General features: G+C 39.4%; 1 protein-coding gene across 1 annotated transcript in view; it reads right to left on the minus strand.

The window, feature by feature from the left end:
* The window catches only part of PDE3A (phosphodiesterase 3A), a 165,316-nt gene that overhangs the window by 87,137 nt on the left and 59,717 nt on the right, over positions 1 to 18,462 (minus strand). The window contains exon 2 of the mRNA XM_051631721.1: positions 10,750 to 10,800. Coding sequence (XP_051487681.1) covers positions 10,750 to 10,797 — 48 coding nt within the window. The 5' untranslated portion in view covers positions 10,798 to 10,800. The remainder of the gene's footprint in view (positions 1 to 10,749; positions 10,801 to 18,462) is intronic.

Here is an 18,462-nt window from a genome sequence, read left to right on the forward strand (position 1 = left end):
TTCTCCATAGGTACTTAAAAGTAACCAGCAACTTTAACTGTCAGATGTCAATACGTTTCAAACCCAAGGGGAAATCATGCTTGACTAATCTGATAGCCCTCTATGATGTTGTGACTGAATGGATAGATGCAGGGAGACCAGTGGATGTAGCCTACCCTGGCCTTAGCAAGGCTTTTGACACAGTCCCAACATCCTTGTGAGCAAGCTCAGAATATGTGGTATAAAAGAATGGGTAGTGAAATGGATTAAGAACTGGCTACGCAGCAGAGCCCAAAGAGTGGTGGTCACTGGTGTAGAGTCCAGCTGGAGACCTGTATCTAGTGGAGTCCCTCAGCGATCAGTGCTGGGTCCAGTGCTGTTCAACATCTTTATCAGTGACCTTGATGATGGGACAGCATGTCTTCTCAGCAAGTTTGCTGATGACACAAAGCTGGGAAGATTGGCTGATTCACCTGAAGGCTGTGCAGCCATTCAGCAAGATTTGAACAGATTGGAGAGCTGGGCAAAGAGGAAACCCAATGAGATTCAACAAGAGCAAGTGCAGAGTCCTGCACCTGGGAAGGAACAACAAAAATACACCAGTACAGGCTAGGAGGTGATCTGCAGGAGAGCAGCTCCATGGAGAAGGACCTTGGAGTCCTGGTAGACAATAAGTTATCCACTGGACAACAATGTGCACTTGTGGCCAAGAAGGCCAATGGTATCTTGAGGTGCATTAAGAGGAGCGTCTCCAGCAGATCGAGGGAGGTTCTCCCCCTCTACTTGGCCTTGGTGAGACCTCACTTGGAGGTCTGTGTCCAGTTCTGGGCTCTCCAGTTCAAGAGGGACAGGGATCTACTTGAGAGAGTCCAATGGAGAGCTAGGAGAATGATTAAGGGACCGGAACACCTGCCTGAAAAGGAGAGGCTGAGAGACCTGGGGCTTTTCAGTCTTGAGAGGAGAAGACTGAAGGGGGATCTAATTAATGTCTATAAATACATGAGGGCTGGGTGTGAAGAAGGCAGAACAACCTCTTTTCACTTGTGCCCTGTGACAGGACAAGGGACAATGGATTAAAACTTGAGCACAGGAAGTTCCATCTCAACATGAGGAAGAACGTTTTTACTGTGAGGCTTATAGAGCACTGGAACAGGCTCCCTAGAGAAACTGTGGCGTCTTCTTCCCTGGAGACTTTCAAGACCTGTCTGGATGACTTTCTGAGTGATCTGCCCTAGTTGTTTTTTGGTTTTTTTTGGTCCTGCTCTGGCAGGGCAGTTGGTCTCGAAGATCTTCGGAGGCCCCTTCCAAGCCCTAATATTCTGTGAGTCTCTGATAAAGATACCAGATAAGAAGTATCCATCATATCTGTGGGGGTTATGAGTGAGGACCATTCAGAGCAGAAAGGTCCATGCCTGAGCCATTAAATGAAAAAAAAAGGAAAAAAAAAAAAAGAAAAAAACAAGCAAAAGAAAACAGTTCCAAATCCTGACAAAATGAACCTCTTCCACTTCATTACAGCAGCCTTAATCCATAAGAATTACTTCACACACGAACACACTGAAAACATGGCGGCTGCATGATGTAACGTTATCTCAAGCTCTTTCACAGAAAATCCCTGGATTTATCATTTCACGGAGTTCTGACTCAAGTGGGGGATCCTCATACTGGGATCAATCTACTTGCTGTTTAGCACCCTGCATAGGTGGTAGGCTATGGGAGTTACTCCTACCTATGGACCCATGGTAAGGAACAGGATATTGCACCGTAGATGCAAACTGCCTTAGGCATGATTGAGCTGTAAATCACTGGCAGGAAAAAGAGGCATCACTTCATAGGATATACACAAATCCATCCAAATCTGAACTGCTGACTTAATGGTACAGGATGCATTGTCATTGCTTATACTGCTATAAGCATGCATTTCTAGCTAAAGAAATATTATTGATGCATTTGTTTGCCTGCACAGCATATTCCTTTGAACAATATATAGCTATATAATCCTGTGTATCAATTATTAGATTATCTGGCTTTTATATTGTTGTATAAATCTAGTTCCTGTTTTTAAATTCACAGTCATCAATGAAACAATCGACAGTTTACATCACAGGCTAATGTGTGAAGTTTTTCCTGTCTTAGGACTGGTATCTAATACACCTTATGCTCAAAGACTATGGCTCATGAAATCTATAGGAAATTTCAGGCAGAGGGAAATACTCAACATCCTTACTGAAAATATTTAACAACTCATCACCTTTGCCTCATTTGGTTACCTTAGCATTTTAAATACATATCCGTTGAAACTGGACATTCAGTGAAATCATTCTCAGTTGTACCTATCAGAGATGAAAAATTATGACCAGGAAAAGAAAAAAGATCCTCAGGCACAAACACCAAATAAAACTAACATAGAATTTTCCCCAAAACTTGTACCGAAACTTCAAAAAACACCTTCAGGAAATCCAAACTGCTGGACAGGCAAGACAGAAAAGCATCCATAAATTCTTTGCTGATCTACAAACGTAGTTACTTCTGAAATTATTGAGACATTCAACATTCAAGCACTAAGAGATACTACAATTTGTTGAATCACAATTTTGCTTAGATTTACCCATGCAAAACATTCACAGGATCAGGCTCTCCCATGTATAATAATTTATACCTAGGCAAGATGTTTCTCGTCAATCTAAACCAAGATCTAATTCAGCATTCACATTCAAACCTCCTCTCCTCACTCTTTTACACACAAAAAGGCAATAACCAACCAAAATTTTTCCTTGTCATACCAGATCCCAGAAACCATGGAGACTGTTGTGCTACAGTGTCTGTCAGCACAAATGATGCTCAAAAGACCAAAATAAAATTATACAACACTCCCTCCCCCTGTAAAAACGCAAACCAACACCCCCCCCAAAACCACAACATTGTCTATAAACATCTTGGGTTTTGCCTACCCCTGTGTCTCAGCCTGCTTATGGTTCTGAGTTTCATTTGATTTGATGTAGAGTATGCAAGACGAAGAACATAAAAGCTTAATGACTTTTAAAAGATCTAAACCACACTAAAACAGAGTATCAGACTTCACTGTGGATTTCGAGCTCCCCTGATCTTAAAAGTCAGATCTGCTAAATTAAACTAGAAACAAGATCACACCAAAAATCCCACTTTCAGTATTCCATTTTATTTCCTTAAGTCTCTCTCTCTCAAAAAAAAAAAAAAAAGTGTCAATATAGTAAACCAGTTAGAAGGGGTTCTGTCACTTGTGGAATTAAGTATCTTTCACCTCCTCTGAATAGAAAAATAGCATATGTTACTACTTCCCTATCAAAGTATAATTTTCTCAAGGTTAGCCTAGAACATAGTAAGCTAATATGTCCCCTTAAGAACTATATCATGAATTTGCAACAAAAGGTAGGGCTATTATTTCTATACGTTCCTATGAACAGAAGGAACAGTCTCAAATGTTCCAGAAGTTACCTCTATGTAGTTGTCATCTTGCACTCTAACTGCATTTTCCTAAAATGCACTATTGAGCCAGATGGAGAACAAGCAGAGCAGCCCCAGTCCACCTGTGAATCCTAGCGTAAGGAGCAGTATGAACAGCCAGAGAAACATCTGTGGGTTTGAACCTGAACACTGTGTTTCCGCCCTTAGTTTTCCTTAAAATATTCCTTAAAGATTCATACTACGCTCAAGTCAACTCAATCTATATGCATCACCTACTGATTCTCCCGAAGCAGTACAGAGGTCAGAAAAATTTCCTTTTCTCTTTTAAAATGCTCCAGAGGCACTGAGGGGCTGATGATGGAAAGGATACAGAGCCCAGTATCCAGTATCTGGATACAACGCATCCAGACTCACCTATTCCTTACACCTAGGTAAGGAATACTTATTTTTCCCAGATACATCATACTGTACCACAGTATGACGCAACATCAGGGTTAGAGGCAACACTGAAAAAAATAAACTGGCTAGCAATCTAAATGCAATAACAGGGATTCCTTACCTGTCAAATACCTGTTCATATGAAGCCAAGGATCTGCATTTATGTCAGAGAAAGAAGGAAGCCAAGGGGCTGAAATACAGCATCACTTTGAAACTACACTACTCTCCCTGCATCTTCTTAACAGAAACAGGGTGACAAATGACTTGCTTCATAACAGAGCATTTCTTTACCACTCTTTCACCAGGAGGTTTAAGAATGCCTGACTGAACTGGATCAACTCAATTCAACTTCAATACAATTAAATTGTATTCATCAACCATGTCTAATTCTTTTTATTGTGAATGATCAGAGAATCTGATTCCTCTGAAATTTTGATTTACTGTCACTTAAACTAGCTGAAAAACTAAGTAGGAGAATAATCTAGGTATCTGTTCAGTAAAAAAAAATGTTCCTGAAGCAGCGCTTTTTAAATTTGACATTGAAAGGGTTCAGCAAATTGATATGGTGGGAAATTTAAATTACAAAAAGCCAAATGAGAAGGCACTATATTAAAAAAAGACAACATTCAAGAAACAGTAAAACTTTATCAGAGAGTAGTGTGGATTATTATACTCTTGAAGCCTTCAAACTAAGAGTGGATACATATAAAAGGCATGTTCTTATTTAACCAGAAAACTTAGGTCTGATGTGACAGTATGTGACAGCATGGTATTTTTTGACTAGTAATATGTCTGAGATCTCTAGATGCTCACAATGGTCCAATTTATCTTAAAAAAACCCCACAACTCTATAAAATATGGCATGTAATCTGCCCTTCCACCTCTTAATGAAAAGGGTACAGAAGGCTCCTACTCAAAAACTGGGAAGTATTTCTATAGCCCATCTTTCTTTCTGTTGAAGAATTTTCTCCCAAACTGCCTCTTTCCCATTGATAAAAGCACTTTTACAGTCAACCATTTTATAAACAGAAAACTGAGTTGGAACATGTAATAAGATACTACCTCCACTTTCAGTATTATTTCTAAAATTCTTTCCTCCAGTGTCTTTACATCCCGAGTAAGGTATTGAAAAAAAAAATTTCACAGAACCCTGAAGTATCTGGAGCAAGAAGCAGGAAAAGTACTTAATCGTACTCCCATTGATCACATCTTAGTCCTGCTTACGGTGAGGATCCTTGCTCCAAACAGCCTCCCACCATTTTATGTTGCATCTGGTCTGTACCATTTACATATGCTTTACTCTTATCCTTGTAATATGCTTAAAATGATGCATCAACCAAGATGATGCTGAAAAAGCCGAGGTTCTGTCAATGCTTTACATCTACATGTAATCAGTTATATCATTCACACATACATACATGTAAGAGATGAAATGCAACAAAGACATGCAGTGAGGAACCTTTCAGCAGTAGGCTAACTTTTCTTTAGCCACTCAGTCTAAAATGCTCCTAAAACCTTTAGAAAAGTCTAATTTTTGAGACTGGGAGATTCAGTCTGTTACTTAAGTCTGCATTAGTGGGCTGTCATGACACCTCCACATTCACAAGCACATGCTTTTGCAAAAACAGCTTTACCAACATTTTACACTATTCATCATGGAAACAAGAAGTAATGATCAGCTGGTTCTCACTGTATACAGAGGGACTGCAACCACCACTGTTAAATCACCATAAATCCCTTCATGGTGGCAGTGCAAGGGAAGGCAGTGACACCAGAGCACAGTACCTGGTCAGTAGCGGGAATCGACTCCCATCTACGCTTCAGCAAGAACAGAGATTTCCGGCTCATGATTTTGAATCTGCTGTAGAGGTTTTTCCAGAATCAAGAAAAAGGCTTCTCCAAACCAGTGTCAAGAACCTTATTTCTGACTCCTGTGCTTCATTGCTGTAGACGGCAGAGCTCCCCGATGTATGTTAGTTTTTGCAGGCTGCAAGGTTGAGATCAGTTTCACCGAAGCTTCTCCCGTTTCTCTGAAATATCCATCTCCTTACAGTGCCATGACAAAGGGAATCGGGTGAGACAGTGAAAAGCCCAGCTTTCACTGACGAATTACCTCACAAAAGCAAGAAGTAGGTAGAAAACACCAGACGCACTCAATCTGAGACTAGCTGTTGCTTAGGAACGGGAGGGGTAAAATGCAGCACCTCAAATATATAATTAAGAACTTTTATTTCTTAAAAAGGAATTAAAAAACACTGGACCTCTGTGTTTCTCTCCCAGTTATAATCCTTTTATAATGCTGGAGGAAACATTGCTCGACTGCATTGACTCCTGAGGCTACGCCTACATCTTCAGCAAGCCAAACAAGACTAGATGACAGAGAAACAAACAACTCCCACACATGCAAGGTCCCTAGTAAAAACGTGTGCACAAAGCATGCCATAGGTTCCACCTGATATATTGTAGAAATAGCAAATATTATGTTTTAGTAAAATAATAAAAATACAGCCTGCAAAGGATGAATTCTGTTAGCCACATTTTCTTGTAGCATATACCGATACCAGAAATGGGTATGAGGATTTTCCCCTCACGTCATGGAGATGATGTGGCTTTACAGACTGCATGTGTACATTTGAGTGAGATATTTCTTTAGGTGGGTTAAACATTCATAAACATGTAGGAATTTCTTTAACTTGGACTCAATTTCAAAGTTTTGTGCCTAAATCCTAACCTGTATTAATTTCTAAAAATAAGCATGAAACATAAACCAATTAAATTTGCACTTTTTGCATTATTTCAAATTCAAAGAGTAAGTTCTCTGCATGAAGCAGTTACAGCAGGAAGTGTTATCTTCAGAGCTCAAAAAAAGGAAGGGGAAAAAAAAAAAAAAGTAGGTAGCCAGGAGCTCATTGCTCTACGGCAACCTATAATTCACTCTAATTACAACAGCCTTGATAGTACAATTATTCTAAAAGAAAAGGAATCCTACAGCATACACATAAAAATATGTATGTGTATTATCAATAAAAAACAATGTGGCATTGGTGTGGAAGTCAGGAGTAAGTTAAATATTGTGAAGACAGCTTTCTACTTGTCCCATTTAAATTCTACTGAATTACAGATGCTCACCAGGACACAAACTCCTGTAAACAGAAATTTCCATAAGCCTCAGTGTAATTCATTTGACATCCATCACTACCTGTAACTACATCACTTTGCCTTTATCTCTCACATGCAGAAAAGGAACATATTTTTCAAGCAAATCATTAAGAAGTATGACATGCACTGTAGCAGTTTCATTTCATGTTTCAAAACATATCACAGAAAGCTGCAAGTTGTTAAAAAAATCTTAACAGAATTACAGTTTTGTTTAATGAGTCTTGGTAGAATAATTTTAGAAGTTTAAATGCAGATTTTATGCTAAGGTAAACCAGTGGTTCCATTTCATTTTCTTACAAGTGACATTGCAAACAGTCACACATGCAGGCGGCTTCCTAAGATCTACCCTCTCATTTTCTTCACTTTACTCAGTAACAATGAAAAGATCATGGAAGACTAATAAATTGGCTCCCAATAATATAAGCCTAAACCCCTTCCTTCCCTCTTGCTGCTTGCCTGAGCAGCACAGGCTACCACTGGCCAGGAGAGACCTCTTCTCCCAAGTCCCATTTCTCTGCTGGAGGAAAGCTCCACAGACCTTGGGAAACAGCACAATCAATCCTGTGGCAGATCCGGCAGGCAACTGCCAGCCCATTGTAAACATCTGATATATTAGATTTGAAGGAGAAATACACAGATGGCTAATTTTATTTTTTAAGCAAGATCTTGTTTAACAAAAGGCACATTTATTAAGGACACAAATTTGCAACAATGTAACTGGATCACAAAAGGATGAAACAGCTCTTTCACAATACAAGCAAAAATCAGAAGGAACCTCCTAAATTTCTCCTAAACTTTCAAGGAACTAGTCAAACAGTTTTCAGAGCCATGTAAAAGAGAGACTGAGGCTACAGTGGAAGAACTGAGCCTTATTTTCTTCCCCCTAACAACTAGTTTTCCTTGCTTCTTGTAACTGGGCACTAGGATACCACACGGCATCTAGAGAACTTTGGTCATTTTCTTTTCCCACCTTATTCAAGATTCTTTAACATTTCTGTGGTATATATTGTTTGTCAGTTTCACAAGGTTCTTCCAAAATGTGTAACAATTAGCTTTCTAGAAGCTCTGCAGAACACCTATACACAGCACAAATGAAAGAAAAAAAAAAAAAAGTGTTTACAGGATTAAATTGATTAAAACTGTGTACTTCTTTTTAGATGGATTTAGAAAGAAACACCTCACTGCTCTAGAAATCCTACATATGTAGATTTTATCCTGTTTTGAAGGAACACACTTCTCAGGGGTGAAATATTTTTGCTTATTTTGTTGAAAAAAATTAAATTAAAAGACATTCTGCCTAAGTAAAAAAAAATATTAGCATGAGTTTTCGACATTAAAACCTGATACAAAATTTTCTAGAGTAAGGTTTTTAATAATTCAACAATATCCTTCAGGAAAGGTTCAAATGAATGCAGGATGACCTTGAGAGAATTCAACTGAACTTCTCCTCTCCTTTTTATTTTAAATATGAAATGGTGGGAAGCGTATAAAAACAACACACAAGGAAGGAACAAAACCATTCTCAGAAAGACAGAGAAAAATTTTAAATTTATAATTAGTCATCTTCTTACAATTATCTCCTCTGCCTCTACTGAAACCCAGAGACCTTCATCTATATGTTAACTAACCAGTTACCTCATTTGGCCAAGTACAGCCTTCCCTAGCGATACCCAACGAACGGTTTACTTGCACTCCATATAGACGGGCATTTGCGGCAACTTAGTGCCCATGAGACTTCTTCCTTTGAAATCAGGCCATGCCATGCAAGCCCTTCTTATTCTCATGAAGCGGAGAAAGAGAGAAACCAGGCAGCAGATTAATTTCTCTGGAGCCCTCCTTGGAAGAAACCGTAGCCTCATCAGAACAAATAATTGAAAAATTCTTTGGCAACTATTTCATCCTGTGACTTCACTTTTTCTGAAAACTTAAAAAGGGATCTATTAAGCAGCCCAAGATCAATTTCCTGCAGCAAGATACATTTTTTGATAGTCAACCAGACCTGTCTTAATTTTTAATTTAAAATCTATTTGGGCAAGATTGATACCACTTACCTTCCACCTAAATCCCTTGCTCTAACTTTTCTTACTGGCTAGCTGTAAACTTTCAAAAATGTCTAGATGACAACAAAAAAATCCTTCAAGCACACAGCCAACAGGATGTATCAGGGATGACTACTTAAGACAGGACTTAGACCTCCATCCCTGATGCAACACCAGTGCAGACTTCATAAGCACTCCAGTCAGCAGTCTCTAAATATTTTGTGGTCATAGGGAAAATATTAGGACTGCAGGACATGGTTTAGAGAATACAAAAGACTACCTGTATTTTCTTATGCATACAAAAAACAGATGAAGATTTGCAATGATGACAGAGAAGTTTAGAACGCCTAAGTCAGCTTAAGAAGAGTCCTTCAAGTGACTGTCTTCCTCTCAACAGTAATTTAGAAGAGTTCGATTTACCTTCTGCTCTTTGTACCAGAAAACATGATCAACTAGCACATCAGATGAGGCAGGAGAGATTACATACTGAACAGGTCCCACCTCACTGGGTAGGACTTCCCCGAGTTCTGAAATTCCTCAGCTTCCACTGAAAAACAGCTTGCTTTCTGCTTTTTCATCTTTTTGAAATGACAGTGACCTGAAAAAATCAAGTCTGCAACCTATCTTAAACTGTTTGATTAAATACTGAATTTCCTGCAGATTTCAAGATGGTTTTGAAATGAGACACAAGATAGAAGCTTAGAAAACATCAGGAAAAAATACAGAACTCTGCAAGAATAAGGGAAACCCCACAAAATTTAGTAAATTAATTTTGCATTAAAACCAGTAAAACTGGTCTATTAAAATAAATAGCAGCTTTCTGATTATCATCTTATATTTTCTCATTAAAAAGGCAGGTATTCCAGTGATTTTTGCAAGGTTAGGCTAGGAACTAGCCTACTGAGATTAAGATTGCAAGCATTTTGCTCCACAGCAGCAGAGCCTGTTTATTATAGATTTAGACAGAGATATTCCTATTCATCTAAAAATCCTTCACTGGATGGAAAAACAATTCCAAAAAAACTAATAATTTATCCTAATAATGTACGTACATGATTTCAACACCAGATGGGAAAGGCTGCTTTACCCAAGCAGGAAAATCCCTGAACATCAATATTGGTAACAATGTCCCCTTTGCAGCCATTGTAATTCTATAGATAACCTGAAAATGGCAGAGTGATGCCATTAACATTACATTAACATTACATACATACCTTCTTTTCAATGACATGTCAAGAGCAAACCAGTAGCTACATATGGCTTTCCTGCACCTTACCACACAGTTATCACACCATTAATCCCTTTATTATTGAACAAGGTAAGAGGGCCATCCAAGTTTTACAAGTTTATCAGGTTTAAAAAGAAAACACCACAAAACATACAGGCATTATTTGATACCACAATGGACAAAACTGAGTTAGAAATGTTTTCTCAGTACATCAATTCCACCTTTCTACTACTGAAAGAAATTTTCTGTTGCATGACTCAGCTCTGTCTGGATCAACTGTTTGGATTACAGCTCAAAAATTGTATTAATAAATGCTGTCATGGTTTTATGCTTCTTTCCATTGATTCAATCCTGCAAATATTAACAAAATGAACAACTTGGACATGCTCAGATGGAAAACTTGGTTGAATACCTCAAGTTTACAAAAAGCCAAAACCAATCACAAAATAGTAAGAAACTGACCTGTGAGCCTCTGGGTCCTCGTTTGTGATCCCATTCAGAATGCCCCATGAGCTGAAAAACAAATAAAAGCACAGGTAAGTGGGGAATTGCACTGACTAGTTTAATTGAAACATTGATACTTTTATATCCATTACATGCTTTCTTAAACAAACAAACAAACAAACACAAAAACTACCACCAAAAAACAGAGATCTGCTTCTACAATTTATTTCACTCAGCTTTTAGCTTCATAATGAGGGCGAGGAGATTTAGGAGTTATTACAACTTCATATCTTTGCATTCAGTGCCAAAACACATCTAACATCACAACACTGCTCATGCCAATAAAATTCCCACTGCCATAGACTCAGCTTTAGCCAAACATTTAATACTGATCTGGCAAAAGGACAGCAGATACATCAACATGGAGATTAGCAAAACCAGGAGACATTTGATTAAAATGCAGTGTATGCTTCGTACCCCATGAAAGTTAGTGACAGCTTTAATTCTGTCTCAAAACTGATCTATTCTCAATGTACTAAAAAAGTAGAGGTACATCCTCTAAAGGAAAATAGGTTGAGGTCATGGCATAGCAGAGGAAAGCAAAAAGAGAGAGAGACTTTAGAGATTATGGGTTCTTGTGGAAATTAAGATTTGTGATGGTATGTAGCACTTCAAGTTCAAGAGAAGGCAAGCATTAATTACAGTCCAAATTCAGCTCTCAAATCCTCTGCAACCCTACAGGAGGTTGTGTTGTGAGACAGGCAGTCAGACATTGCATGGTGCAGATGGACTACAGAAAAAATAGTCTCCTCCCATCTTTTTTCTACTGTACTTCAATAACTGTACGCTAACACAGGCACTCACTCTCTGCAAGCACCATACAATTTTCAGGCAGCAGCTCTGCCCACGTGTGTCACGGTGGGGGACAAAAAAAAAGAGGAGCGAAAATTACCAAGAGGTTTTATTACTGCTTTATGTATTTGAAGATTAAGGGCAAATGTGAACTGCTGACAATAAAGCAAAGCTATTCTCACACCTGCCTAAAAGCCCCTGGAAAGCACCAGGGAGTGCCTAGGCAGAGCTCTGGTGGAGCTCAAGCTGTGAAGCATACAGGGAAGCTGCTGCTGCTAATCCTGTCTCTGAGCAGTTGGCCAGCATGTGTTCCAGCCTGGGAGCCGGCTGGTTTTTTTTTTTGCCCCTTTTTTTTTTTTTTTTACAGTTACTCAGGGATCTCTTGTTAATGCTATTTCTTACTTATATGAGCATAGCTCAATGCAAATATAAAAATACATGAATGAAAGATTCGAGGGTTAACGTGACATGTAATGATTTACAGTCACAAACATTTTCATGTCTTTTTTTTCCCCAACATTCTTTCCCAAAGGAAATGCCTTCACCTAAGTCAGAGGTAGGCAATGAGATTTACAATGTATGCTTTTTGCAGAAAATGCTTTTGAAACACTCATCTCAGGACAAGAGATTAAAACTACTTTGAAAAATGAGGAAAACCACATACATCTCCTACAAAATTGTTATCTTCTCCATCAACTGTTCCTACTTATTCCTTCCTTCTCCAAGGGCCCCTTCATTTCTTTAAGTTATTACTTACAATTACCTACCCCATTTCTGGAGACAACCCACACATGCAGATAGTCATCAAAAATTAAAATGTCACACAATTTTTTTGCCTGATACAACCTCATGACTGACCCCCTTGTTTTATTGTAAGCATTTCCTTTTTCCATATACTGTTGGTGAAAACACTAGCTGTGCCAGGTTTCTGTTTGCTTCTCCATACTGTTGTTTGCTCATTACTGTATGAAACTGAGCTCTGATGTTTATGAAAGCTGGCCTCTCAGTAAATAACCAGAATGCAAAAGCTACCAAGAGATGGATCTACCAAAGGTTATGTGCTTCACAGAACCTCTGCCAAAACCCTCATACCTGTTCTTCCTCCTTGGCTCCTGCCATTCTAGATCAAAAAAATCTTTTCAGTTTTAACTCCTCAGCCCCTCTGTCTTGTGGGGCAGTGGTGCTGGTGCTCACTTTCTGAATTTAGTTGGTTAAAGAAAAATTAATTTAGCATGATCCTGACCACCTGCAATTCCCAGCATGATGAAGATATCTTTACCTGCAACTTACTATCAGTGAAATTGGCAGAAAAAATATGCCTGTTATTTCACAGTTAAGAAAAAACGATTAATGTTACAGGCCTGGCTATGGCTATTGTGGCTCTCCAGGCTCTATAAACATTTGGTACTGTGTAACATACGCTTAAAACCAAGTGTAGCGCAAGATCCCACTGCCAGGTTTTTCATGCTTCTACCCTCACCATATCCACAGTTTACAGAAAAGTGAAGGATTGCTTTACTATTGCCACCAAAAATGAGTAATGCAATTAAGTTATCATTCCCATTAGTGGGAGTACACCAAATGTAGGGATGCTCCCAGTCCAGCCAGACCCAGGAAACCAGACTGATGTGTGCCAGGGGTAGCTACCAATGATCACCACCAATCCTCAAGCCCAAATCAAGTCCTTTTAAACATTCATTCTTCTTCAGACACAGATTGCCCACACTGTTCCCTAGGTACTGCCTGGTGCTTCACATCTCCACACAGAGATTTTCAGCCCTGGGAACCCTCTTGTGCTTCCCCAGCCCCACAACCAACCCTTTCTCTATTCCGCTGCATGTCCTCCAAGGCTTGCAGATGCCTTTTGGCCCAGGTCCCCCATCTCTGGCCCTGCTCCTGGGTGATCCTGGGGTGCTCCACACAGATTGCATGCTGCAGCAGAAGCTAACATTAACTGCTAAAGGCTATAATGACTCAGCCTTGCTCTGTTTCTCAGCATCTAACTATCAAAAATCACTGACTGAAGAGAGGCCAAAGTCACCAATAAAGCAATCAGTCATGACTGCATTGGAATCAATGAAGTGACCCCTTCCTTATTCCGGCACCATTTTATTAGCAAAATGCTAAAAGCAAATTACACAGCCACCTTTAATTTGATTCTCTAGAAATGTGCCTTTGTAGAACCGCAAGTGTTTATATTTTGCTAATGGATCTATTGCCCCTAGTATAAAATAATTTCAACCCTGTTGTTAACTCTTTGTATGCCACATACCAGGATGCTCTACTCGGTTCATTCTGTGCTTACTACCTGGTAAAATGGTAAGCACAAAGAAGCAAAGTAAGAGTTCTAGGATGGTAAGAGACCTTGCCAATTCTAAACAGTTTTAAACATGGTAGTAAAATGCATTACCCTATGAAGCCAAGCTTTTCCTCCAGTTTTTATAACTTACCAAACCTTATGTCACTTTAAAATGTATTTCTACCTCACAATCTAGAAAACAGTTTTCATCTCATGCTAGAATGTTCTTGCATACCTGCAATGGTCCACAGTAACAAAGGAGTGAAGGAGGAAAAAACTTAAATTCGTATATCACACACAATGTTCTCAAGCTTTAAGACAGAAGACAGAAAACAAAACAAATAAACAGGTAGAGCAGTTGTAAAAAAAGTCTTTGCCAGGCAAACATCCTACAGAGGGATGACTGCCTCAATATGACATACTTTAGCTCAAGAAGCCATGCTGTGCTAGATTACATCTGAACCTAGGAAAGATTTTATTTGAATGGACAAACAGTAAGTGCTGGAGTACGATAAGCAGAAAAGGATTGGAAAGCAAGTACATCTGACCTATCAGGGTACTTAAAAATCACAATTTCCACAAGCTTTATAGAAATCAAAAGATGAAGAAAATAGTACATGAAAAATCCCCAACAAACAAACAAAACCAATAAAAAACAAAAACCAAACCAACCATAAACACTCAAACATAGACAGTGTGCATAAATCCACCTGAGTCTGAGTCAATCTTCTGGAACCAGAAAAAAGTATCAAATATATATTGCTTCACTGATGCATGCATGAAAGTAAAGCTAAAGACATAAAAATGCATTTGGAAGTAGAGGGATATATGTTTATTGCTAACAGAAGGGTTTGTTCCAGACCCTACTACTTCCTCTAAAAATTACTATAAATTGATTTGGTCCAGAATGATGGTAAACAGCCTCACACCATCCAATTACTTCTTTTTTTAAATCACTCTTACTGAGCAGGCATACTAGCAGCAAAAAAGGAGACATAAAACCAAAATCAAACTCCCACATGGCTTATATGCATGCAGTCTCTCTCAGAAGGAAAGTAACTACTTTACATTTGATCTAAACTGTCCTGGAAACATTGCTCTGACAGTTTTAACAGTTAAAGATGAAGACAGCTTTCAGCAACAGGAACAACTCTTGCATCACAGACACTCAAAACCACGAGCTCTGCTGAAGCCAACTGGCCTGCTCTACCCCACTAATTGACTAAAAGGTCTGCAGGGAAAACATACTCCCCCAGACCAGCTGAGTGTGAAGACCATGAATGGAAGAGGAGGCAGGAATAGAGAAGACCCTAATACCAAAATCACAGTCACAGAGAAAAAAGAGAAGTGAAGAAGAGAAGTGGCTAGCTTGCTCTGAACACACAGAGTGGTAGTCTGTGTTCTAAAACCCAGGAAATCACTGTAAACATTATGAAGGATCTAGGCTTCTGGTTTCAAAACCAAATTCTAAATGTAAACCAGATGGTCACTAATGCAATGACACCTGCAGAAGAGCAAGGAATGGTTTAAGGGGCTGTCTGCTTTGAATACCTAAGATACCCATGCCAAAGTAGAAAAAAGGCATTTAAAAATTAGCATCTTTAGCTCTGACGTCTCTAAATGCAGCACTTCACACCTATTTGGTGATTTAATTAAAGCCCTGGTATATGATTACATAATAATATCAACTCTCATTAAAATACATAATCCATAGTTCTAAGCCTCCTTAGTATTACAGAACTGCAGAAAAATGAGACCCACACATACCGTACAAGATCTAAATAAATAAAAAGTCAGAAAATAAAGAGTTGTAATTCAAACCTTTTCACCTGTTTCTAGGTCTTGTACTTCCCTTAAATCATATTTTTCTGGCCTAAGTTTTTAATTTTGGCAACCTTGAACTAGCAATACTGCTAACCACACCATGGCTGAAAAAAGAAAATCAACCCAAAAAACAGCTCACAGCAACAAAAAAGGCATAATATTATTACAAGGACCTCTACAATTTGTCACAAGTGGGAAAAGACACTAACATTTGGAATACAGAACTACAGAATTGGTTTTGCTGGAAAAAGTCTTTAAGATCAAGAAGTCCAACCATGAACTGTCAATATGAGCAGCCAAATGTGTATTATTAGGAAGGGGAGGGAGTCCTCAGTAGCAGAATACAACAGCATTTTGAAACCACAGGGTTTTTTGTTATTTAAGCAAATATAGCACTCAGCACAGTTTCATTAGAGGGAATGAGCAGATCTTTTCATGGTAAGTACTATAAGGATCAATGAAGAGGTTATATTTAGTGTTTAATAAGACTTTATATCAATTCAGAGCCTATTCTAACTATGCAGATTATAGTCTACTGCTCCGGAATTTTACTTAGATATATACTTACACACGCACAACACCTTTACTGTTACAAAAAAAAAATCATCACATAGCTGTGACAAAGGCAAACTTAATTCACCATAACTCACCAAAGTTAGTAAGTGGTATTCGGACAGACTGAAGCAGGATCACATAGCCCAAATGCTTGTATGATCCTGCCCCAACCCACTGGCTTCTTCCCTCGCACTTCAAAGATTTCAGACTGTGGCTGGACACTAAATTTCCCTTACAATAAGCATAAGCCTGCTGTCCTCTAGTGAATCGAAAGGTGACCACAAAGCAAAGCACTGGAATGCCAGAGAAATTGCTACAATGCCCTATCTATGATTTGGAGCCAAACACTTTGCATTCAATATTCTCTGTTGAATTCTGGCTGTGATACATCAATAGGATACCCTGAGCTCCCCTGAAGAGATGAGAACCTGTAAAAATACCTTTTTGTGACACCAGCAAGGATTCAGAGCACTAATTAGCAAGAAAAATTAATTACCAATGAGATTCTGAGGAGTTTTTGTTGGGTGGTAGCCAGCAGTTTTAAGAGTTGCTTATATTTGGGAATCAGTGGCCACTGGAGCTAGATAGGAGCATCCAATCTGGCTGGCACCAGGTTACAACATTTGCCAAAATAACAGAGCCTGTATTTAAACATGAGGATAACATCTTCCCTCTTTGGAAGAGATTTTGTTGAATGGGAATGTTGAGGATGTGGAACAGTGTCTCACTGTTGAGTTCTTTGACACTGCCTCCTTACAGCTTGCACTGAATGGGACACAGTATGATGCATATTCTCTGACCGAATGGGTACTAGCTATGCTCCAGTCAGGATCATATTTCCACTGGTAAAAAGAAACTGTTTGTTACCAGCACGTAGGCACAAAATGTTCCTGAAAAATTCCTTTTTCAGTAACAAAAAAGGACAAATTATTTCTTTGATTACATATTAGAAGAATCATTTATTTTTATAAATATGCAGAAATCAGGTCATGCAGAAACTAACAGGGTTTTTTGCACACGCTATTTTGAGTAGGATTCCTTCTATTCGATAGACTGTTCCCTGCACTTTCATGGCAACCAAGATAAATGAGGTGATTTACTGACTTGACTGATGTAGGGAGTGCAGTTCTGGTGTGGACACCATCAGCAGGAGAAGCTAAGTGGGCTGTAGCTGCTGAGATTCAGCACTGCCAGATCCTGATAAGTTAACAGGGGAGCAACTGCATGGCTGCACTGACCACCTCCTCCATCAAATGGCACAGCTGCAGCTGGCCCTGAGGGCATGCAAAGCGTCAGAGACATCCTCCTTGCTGTGTGGTGAGCATGATCATACACAGGCACGTGTAGGCTATGACACACAGATAAAGTGCTCCAATATTTGGAAAAACAATCCCTTTTCCACAACCACTCGCCAACTCCCAGGGTCAGCTTAAAGCACAAGATGTCAGAGCTGTGCTGTTCAGCCAGATCTGTGAGCTGCATGCTCGCCCCATCACGGCCTCTGGCTGTGCAGTTAGTGGGGAGGAAACTCTCCACCCAAACACTCCCAAAATACTGGAAAATCATCCTTGCAAATCATCAAAGTCAGCCCCCATTCTGAGACTGGTTAAAAACCAAAAAGAAGAACCCTCACCACAATAAAATAATTGAATGCATAAATCGGGTGGGATAGGGATAGTTAGAACTTTTCAGTTGCTTCCTAATCAAATAAGTTGTTTCAAAGGTTTGTGGGGTGTTGAACAACAGTTGTAAACAGAGATAAGATTTTTAAACTAAGGCAGAGACAGAAATGCTTTGCAATAGCATTGCTTTGAACTTGAGGCAGGCACAGCAAGGTGGAATGATGGGTCATGGAAAAGCTGCAGTGACTAACTTCCCTGCAAGATGAGCCCTGTGTCGGGATGGAGTTAAACCCTCTGAAGCTGGTACCCTGGTGAGGCTGAAAGCCCCAGAGGGAGCTGCCTCCTCAAGCCCTACAGCTCTCTCACAGCCTGGCTAGCAGGTCAACCACAGCACCACCAGAGGCTACACAAGATGGGAAAAACATATAAATCAGGCATATAAATGTCTGTTGAGACAGTGAGCATGACACTGAGCCACCGTGCAGAAGGGAACAGAGAAAAATAGTGCACTTAGCAAGGTAAGACTGAGGGGAGGCCAGTGGGCACTGCTGCACAGGAGGACAACCTGAAATGCACCAG

This window comes from Apus apus, chromosome 1 (genome assembly GCF_020740795.1).
Source record: "Apus apus isolate bApuApu2 chromosome 1, bApuApu2.pri.cur, whole genome shotgun sequence".
NCBI lineage: Eukaryota > Metazoa > Chordata > Aves > Apodiformes > Apodidae > Apus > Apus apus.